We start from the raw sequence: 8,787 nt of genomic DNA, 5'->3' as shown, positions 1-8,787 counted from the left end.
ATAACAAGGTGTAGAGCTGGATGAACACAGCAGGCCAAGCAGCATCAGAGGAGCAGGAAGGCTGACGTTTCAGGCCTAGACCCTTCTTCAGAAAAGGGGAGGGGAAGGGGGTTCTGAAATAAATAGGGAGAGAGGGGGAGGCGGATAGAAGATGGATAGAGGAGAGGATAGGTGGAGAGGAGACAGACAGGTCAAAGAGGCAGGGATGGAGCCAGTAAAGGTGAGTGTAGGTGGGGAGTTAGGAAGGGGATAGGTCAGTCCAGGGAGGACGGACAGGTCAAGGGGGCGAGAAAAAGCTGGACTGGTTTTGGGATGCGGTAGGGGGAGGGGAGATTTTGAACTTGTGAAATCCACATTGATACCATTGGGCTGCAGGGTTCCCAAGCGGAATATGAGTTACTGTTCCTGCAACCTTCGGGTGGCATCGTTGTGGCACTGCAGGAGGCCCAGGATGGACATGTCGTCTGAGGAATGGGAGGGGGAGTTGAAATGGTTCGCGACTGGGAGGTGAAGTTGTTAGTTGCGAACCGAGCGTAGGTGTTCTGCAAAGCGGTCCCCAAGTCTCCGCTTGGTTTCCCCGATGTAGAGGAAGCCACACCGGGTACAGCGGATGCAGTATACCACATTGGCAGATGTGCAGGTGAACATCTGCTTGATGTGGAAAGTCTTCTTGGGCCTTGGGATGGGGGTGAGGGAGGAGGTATGGGGGCAGGTGTAGCACTTCCTGCGGTTGCAGGGAAAAGTGCTAGTATCCTATCATACCCCACTCTGTGGTGACCCCCCGCTGTCCATCATTGTCTTATCCCACCCTCCTTTTTCTGAATGGTCAGTTACGCTGTCCATTATTTCCTTTTCCCACCCTCCTTTCTGGGATTGGTCAATCATAATCTCCATCATTACCTTATCCCACCCTTCTCTCTCTGATTGGCCAATAGTGCTGTCCATCATTACCTTAACCCACCTTCCGCTCCTGACTAGTGTGTTTCACAAACATCGGGTGTCCACATTCCGCTTTCCGATTGGCGGGTTCCGCTGTCCATCAGTATCGCATCCATTTCCCGACCTCTGAATGGTGAGCCCTGCGTCCTGTTTAAAATCCGCTCTTTAATTGGTCACCCAGACGGACGCGCCGCGTCCCTGATCCCGCCCCCGTTCTCCGATTGGCGGTCCCCGCTGTCCGTCAGCGGTTTGATCCGCCCCTGTGTATAAAGTTGGTGAAGGGCGGCCCGGTCACTCACTCGTCGCTAGAATGGCGCTGTACCGGCTCGGGAGAGTGTGTACGCTCCGCGGACTTGCTAACGGCCTGAGCCGCCTAGGGGCAGCGACGATCACTGTCTCAAGGCCCATGGCATCTTCGGGTAAAGAGAGTTTCTGGCGTGGGAGGCAATCAGCGGAGTGTGGGGAGGTAAACCAGGCTCTGAAAGTGCGGGCCCCGTCCTGGCTGTGACCCCTGGGTGACCTTACCGAGGTGGACGGCTCCATTCGGAGGAGGGAGGGTTCGAGCAGGTGGAACTATTCCCTGAGGAAAGAGGGGGAGAGGGGAGACCCTCCTGGGGGTGAAAGGTCATCTGGAGGAGTTTGCTATTTAATAGGGGCCTCGACTTCCCACTTCACTGTTTTTAACTTAATCTAAATGATTCTTAAACTCTTTATCTCTCTGTGGTCATTGTGTTGACTGTCACTGACTGAAGATTGATCCATTGGTTTATAATTAACTTTGAGCTAATCCAACACCATTAACTATTTTGCCCTTACCAGTTATTATAGTCTGTTCAGAAAGTTCACCCCAGTTTGGTGTTAAATCTCTTCAGTTCAGAAAATCAAATATCTGTTGTCTGATGTAATGTTTCAATTGGAGAGTAATTGAACAGAAAGCAAGCATTTGGTAGAAATGCATTTAAAATTGTAAACTGAGCTGTAGAGATGTTTTGAGGCTAACACATTCTTTGATTTGTAATGGTTCACTTTGAGTTAGCCAAATAAGTTCCCTAGACCTGGCAGGGAGGCTCAATGGCTCATGAAGTTGGAGTCTGTGGTAGCTGTGATTATTTTTGGAAGCATTTTGACTTGAATTAAAATTAAATGGAATAAAAGAGGCTGGGAGGAAGCCCATGTTTTAGAAACTGTGTCACCTGTTTTGTTTCAGAGTCCAGCAGTCTACAACTTGATTCATGGAAAGTTGTGTCTTTTATATTTTAAAGAACAGTGGGTAATGAAGTATTTGAAAATTGGGGCCCAGAGTTGATTTGAAGGTTGTTAGTTAAAAGGCTGCACAAGATGTAATACAGCATTTCATTGTGTACCTGGCTTGAAGCAGTGTTGTAAGGATACTGCAAATTACTTTAGACTTTCTACACTAGGTATTCCTACAGATGAAGAACAATCAACTGGGCTTGAGCGGAAAACCTTGCAAGCTATGAAGAAAGGGATGGTAGGCTCAATTTATTTTTAAAGTAAAGCAAAACAGCTGATAATGCATCTACATGATCTCGGCTTTTAATAACTCACTTGTGACATGTTGACAAAACATGCTGAATAAGTTTAGAAAATCACAGTTTAATTTTGTTCCATTTGTTCCAGTTTGATTCCTTTGCTGTGATTTCAATTCACTTGTTCTGACATGATATGACATATCTCTGGTGCAGGTGGGAATTGAACCCAGGTCTCCAGTACTGGGATAGGGACTGCACTAAAAACTGACTTTAGTGGATGATATTTTGAGCAATCACATTAATTGCTGCCTTCTAGTTTAAACTAAAGGAATGATTGTGGGTTCTTATCAGAGACTAATCTGCTTATTATCTGTCATAGTCATACAAGAAACAAAGCACAGGCTTGAATGAGCTACAATTAAAAGCAACTCTCCCCATGGCCCTGAATTACTTTCCCTTTCAGATATTTATCCAGTTCCCTTTTTCAAAGTTACCATTTTATCCATTTGCTTCAACCAGCATTTCTGGCTGAACACAACTTAGAATCATAGAATCCCTACAATGTGGAAGCAAGCCGTTTGGCCCATCGAGTCCACGCAGACCCTCTGAAGAGCATCCCACCCTGACCCTATCCCAGTAACCTTGCATTTGCCATGGCAGAATCATCTAACCTGCACTTCTTTGGACTGTGGGAGAATGTGTAAATTCCACCCACTTCTGCCTGAAGGTAGAACCAAACTGGTGCTGTGAGGCAGCAGTGCAAACCACTGAGCCACACACTGCCCACCTTGTTCCACTGTTTAAGAATGTTTGTTTGTTTGTTTGTTTGTTTGTTTGTTTGTTTGTTTGTTTGTTTGTTTGTTTGTTTTAATCTGGGTCCTACGGTTCTGGGACATAGAATCCCTACAGTGCTGAAAGAGGTCACTCAGCCCTTTGAGTCTATCAGTCCTCCAAAGAGCATCCCACCCAAACCCATACCCTATCCCAATAACCCAACGTCTACTATGGCTAACCCACCTGCACATCCCAAGACACTACAGGGGATTTAACAAGCCTAATCCACCTAACCTGCACGTCTTGGGATTGTGGCAGGAAACCCATGCAGACACGGGGAGAATGTACAAACTCCACACACAGTCCCCTGAGGGTGAAACCAAACCTGGTTCCCCTGCGTTGAGACAGCAGTACTAACCACTGAGGCACTGCTGCCCATTGCCCTAAATTACTCTATCAAAACCCTTCAAAGTTTTGAACACTCTTAAAGCTGCTCTGTGCTAATGAGAACAGCCCCAGCTTCCCATTCTGTGTAGATCACTGAAGTTCTGTGTGCTTGGTCTGCTTTAGTTAATTACCTTTTCCACCTCCTAAAGTCTTAACAGGCCTCTTCATGTTCAGTAGTCTAACTGAGGCCTGATCAATGACCTTGTTTTTTTTGTTTCTTGTGTTTTTTTTGAAAGGGTTAGCATTAAATCCTTTGAGTCTGGTGATGGGTAGGAAGTGAAGGCTTTCTTTTCTTGGTTTTATTTGACTTGGAGGACTTCTGTAGAGCCCTAGTGCGATCGCTTCAGTATTCACCGGTGGTGTTTAGTTTGGAATATTTCACTGTTGTTTTTGTGCTGCCCAGGTTTTCTGTACTTGGTGCTTGTGAACATTAACGGGGTGTTTTGCATTGTTTCTGCAGGTCTTATTACCAAGATTAGGAGAAACAGTCAGGATCCCCAAAGGAAAAGCCAGTCCCCTGCATGTTAAATTGCTGTACCATGTGTACGTTTAATAGTGTGACATGATGATGTTTGTGATGGTGATGGAGAACGCCAGCAGAAACAGTGTGCTGTGATTGGTTCAGCAGGACCAGACATTCCTTGTGAAGTTTGAGGTCAGCTATTCAGTGGCTTGTCTTTTTTTAAATATAGTCTAACATAGACAGCTAAGAAAATTGTAGAAGCTTTAGCTGTAAACTAAATCCAATGAGGTGTGATAGGTTTGGAATCTCATGACATTTCACAAAGGATCAGCTTTGTTCATGGAAATGCAATTTGTGAAGGTGGGAAGTTGTTTCTTGTGTTAAAAATAAGATAATTGCTTGTTTATTTATCATGCACCTACAGGTAGTTGATCAGTGGTGTTGTAAATGTGTGTTTTTTTTTTTTTGAGACAAGAAAACTGCTGATGCTGGAATCAAAGTTATACAGACAGGAAGCTGGAAGAACACCTGAAATGTTGACTGCTCCTTTGCTCCTTTCCTCCAGATGCTGCCAGGCCTGCTGTGTTCTTCCAGCCTCCTGTTTGTCTACCTTTTTATAGATGATTTTCTTTCTTGGAGGTGATAAAGGGATATAGCTTATCTGGAATTCCAGTTCATTTGAAATCTTTCTAAGATGTGTTGAGACTTGAAAACTATTTTAAGCTAGAATTAGTTGGAAAAGGTTCCCACCATAACGGTGCAGTTTTAAACTCCAGTCTCTCCTCACAGTTCCTGCCAGTTAGAGATTATTGTGTTGCTCTGATTTTTACTTTTATCTACTGTTTTTAAGATTGTTTCAATTGTATTTTTCTGTAGGATCCCTACAGTATCTTCAAACCTAAAGAGTATGCGGGCACCAAGGAGGATCCCCATATTGTTCCTTCAATCACTGAGAAGAGGCTTGTTGGTTGCATTTGTAAGTTAAAGATCTTACTGAAGATATTTACTTCAATTGACCTTTCACTCCAGCAGCTGAGTGCATCACCAGGTCAAATCCCAGCATGGGGCAGATGTCCAATTGATGTCATTTCTGAACCCATACCTGTCAGTGAATGTGGGATTCCTGCCATCCACTGTATGGTTGTTTATTCGTCCACAAGTTGCAATAATAGTCATGGGAAATGTACATATCTCAGGAGCAGCCAAGATCAGTTTGTAAAACCACTTGTAATGATGGCTGAGGAGGCCATTCTTCCTGGACACCTGTGCTGTCATAGCTGTTTGACTGGAGCTACCTTCTCTAATCCCAGGGCCTTGCTGAAATCTTCATTTTCAAGTCCCTGTCCATGTACTGCTTCTCTGGACAAGGAAGGAATGAAAGTGTATTTTTAAAAACTGCATCAAATTGTCTCATTTAGATAACTTTCAAATGAAATTCTTAAATAGTATATGACATGAGGTGAGATGGCAAGATAACATTTTCCCTTTTGTCCTTGTCATCTTTGTCTAAGGGTTCTGTTTGTGTTTTATACTTGGTGTTCAGACTTTAAAGGGTAGCTATGAAGCAGGGTTTCTTCGGTAAGTATTTCTTGTGGTTAAAAGAAGTTTAACATGTAATTCCATAACTTGACAAAAACACCACCATTAAGAATGTACAGGAAGGACCATTGAAACCAAGAGGCAAAGCACATACTTTGTTAATGGACAGAATAACAAACAAACCAAAACTTTTGTTCAGTCCTTCTTTAAGATGTAGGCAGTGCAGGTCTTGCTGGTTCTTTGTGTGATTTTTAAGAGGTTGAATGGAGGTAGGAAATCTTTTTTTGCCTAAAAATGTTACAACATTGTACCAAGTTTTTAGAAGACAAAGGAGGAGGAGAAAAGAATGTTATCTGTAGTTAGTTTCAATTCTATGACAGATTGAAGTTTTCATTGCCCACACAGCTATTCTTATTTAAAAACCACTGCCACACTATGGAGGATAATGGTGACATTTCACTTGTAGTGATAAACTGGTTCCTTTTATACTGTGTGTGGTTTCTCAAGTTGAGAGAAACCCTAAATGAGTCTCTCTAAATACCCAGATGATATGAGCTGTACATTTACAAATGGTAGTACTGTTCAGAGTGCCTCTTAGTGGGAGAGTACGCCAACCATGGTGTTGCACTTTCTATGACTTTACAGAGACATTAGTTCTTGTCTGTACAGAATTTGGGAGACATGACCTGATCCCCTGGACTCTGCTTTGGGCTAAAGTCAATGATCCACTTGTCAAGTTTTTTTAAGCTAAAAATGTCACTGCTGTCTATAACTTTACAAACAAATGGTGCAAGTATTGCAATTAGCCAAGGTCTGATTTTGCTGTTTGTTTTAACTTTAGGTGAAGAGGACAACACTGCAATTGTTTGGTTCTGGCTCCATTCAGGAAGTCCCCAACGCTGTCCATCCTGTGGATCTCACTATAAACTTGAGCATCATGAGCTTCCTCATTAGCTCCTTAACAGTTGCTATTGACTTTCTTCAGTAATTTGCTTTAAGTTAAATGTCTTTATCACTTGAAACAAAATAATAGATTATGTGCACTTTACAAAATAAACACTGAATAATGGTCTATAATTACTTTGTAATTATTTCTGACTTTGCATTCACTGGGTTGGATTGAGGTATTGTGTGATCTTTGTGTTTGAAGGAGGTATTATTGTATTTGGTGCATCAGCAATATTCAAAATACGCAGGTGACAAGTGGATCACCCCCTGAAAGTTCCCAAATTGCCCAGGCAATCCATTCCACCCACTGTGCCAGCCAACATGTTAAGGATAGCAGGGCAGATGCCATGGCTATGGCACATGGGACCTCATGGATGGCAGTACCATCAGGGGAAACATTTGTGATATCTCTGAGCTGAACTACAGACTGAGCAACTAAGGATGGGCCTGTTTCCTGCATTCTTTGTACCTAATTGTTGTGACAATGTTTTGGATCCCCTGTCTTCTGGTTCGGCCAGTGTTCAGGCAGGTGTAAGGACGTAGAGGGCAGGAGCACAGGGGCCTCAGACTGTGTGCAGTCACTCAACAGGCTCGGGATTCTTTTCGGCTTGTTTGGATGAGCCAATTGATCATGGCACTGTGGTGCAGGAAGCAAAAAGCCGTGCGCTGGAAGTATGGCACACTGACAGCAAGAGGGGTTGACGCTGTTCTCGACATTCAAAGGCCAGTCCAGCTGGCTGTAATTTTGCCTGATGCTAGGATTTGTGACATTCTCCCTATGGAGAGGGACCTGCAATAGGAGTGGGAGGATCAGTCATCATCATCTAGGTACCAACCACCAGCATGAGAGGTTCGGCATAGTCGATGTTGTGTTTGGTTGGCTCACTGAGCTGGTTCGTTGTTCCACAGATGTTTTATTACCCAACTGGGTAATATCAGTGCAGCCTCAAATGAAGTACTGTTGTGTTTTCCTGCCTGGTATTTAAACTCTGGTGTCCACTGAGCTGGATTACCTCACTTTTGGTTCTCCTTTGCAGTGGAGTGTGTAGAAATAGGGTCTAGCTCTGTTTATTGATGGCTTTAGTGGAGAACCAGACTTGTAGAAACTCCTGTGCTTGTCTCTCCTTTGCCTGTCCCAAGATCCTGGTGTTGTCCCAATCGAACTGGTGGTTTTCCTTATCCATGTGGATGGAGATAAATGAGTATTGGTCGTGTGGTTTTTAATATTTTTTTTGTTGCTAGTTAATGCTCATGTACCCTTGTGGTTAATTTCCTTCCTGTTTGTCCAATATAATGTTTGTCACAGTCTCTGTAGGGAATCTTGTATATGACATTGGTCCTGTCCATAGTGGGTGGTGGGTCTTTGGTTTGGGTGAGCAGTTGGCATAGAGTTGATGTGTGCTACTCTGATGCCAATGGTTGTAGGAGTCTTGTGGTCAGTTCCAATGTGTTCCTGATGTAAAGTAGCGTGATGAGTGTGTCGGGGTGTGTAGTATCTTCCTGGTGTTGTTTGTGTAATAGGCATCTTCTGACCCATTAGGTGTTGGGTTTTTTTGGATATCCATTGTCCTCAAATACCTGGAAGAGGTCGTCTTCTTGGCGTAGCTCTGATGCTGCACTGTTGCCCGTTTAAATGTTCTCATGCAACTTAATTTGTGGATGTTAGGGTGGTTGCTGTTGAAATTTAGTACTTCGTCAGTGTGCGTGGCTTTCCTGTGTACCTCTTGTCAGGAATTCCCCATTTATCCTGCGTTCTACCATCTCATCCAGGAATGAGAGCTGTTTGTTCTTTTCCTCTTCCCTGGTGAATCTGAGCCCAGTGAGGGTGTGGTTTATTAGTTCATGTGTCTCCTCTGTTTTGGTCCTTTTAATAATGACTAGGGTGTTGTCCACATATTGTATCCATAGTTTTGGTTGAATTAGTGGAAGGGCCGTACTTTCAAGTCTCTGCTTCATTGCTTCTATTACTCTGGAGATAGGTGACCCCATAGTCGATGAGCTAAACACCAAGTTTTAAAAAGCAGAATCTCCAAAAGCCAATCTCAGGATTGTTACCTGAGCAATGTGCATGTTGGCATAAGGCAAATAAGATTAGAGGTGAGTGCATCAAGTGGGTACTGATTGCTGGGCAAGTGGGACCTGTATCGATGGTACAGGCTGTACTGGGCTGAGTTCTCCAGTGAG

At 43.8% G+C, this 8,787-nt stretch overlaps 1 protein-coding gene across 1 annotated transcript; it reads left to right on the top strand.

Annotated features, from left to right (window-relative positions):
• Nucleotides 1-1,192: 1,192 nt before the first annotated feature.
• On the top strand, nt 1,193-6,732 carry LOC109912080 (cytochrome c oxidase subunit 5B, mitochondrial). The gene is given in 5 exon segments (XM_020511461.2): nt 1,193-1,358; nt 2,361-2,431; nt 4,993-5,092; nt 6,497-6,546; nt 6,548-6,732. Coding segments are annotated over 5 exon segments (426 nt in total). The 5' UTR covers nt 1,193-1,249; the 3' UTR covers nt 6,644-6,732.
• The last annotated feature ends 2,055 nt before the right edge of the window (nt 6,733-8,787 follow it).

The sequence above is a fragment of the Rhincodon typus genome, chromosome 20 (assembly GCF_021869965.1).
Source record: "Rhincodon typus isolate 14 chromosome 20, sRhiTyp1.1, whole genome shotgun sequence".
Classification (NCBI taxonomy): Eukaryota; Metazoa; Chordata; class Chondrichthyes; order Orectolobiformes; family Rhincodontidae; genus Rhincodon; species Rhincodon typus.
The sequence above is the reverse complement of the archived record's forward strand: the minus strand, read 5'-3'. Positions and strand labels throughout refer to the sequence as shown.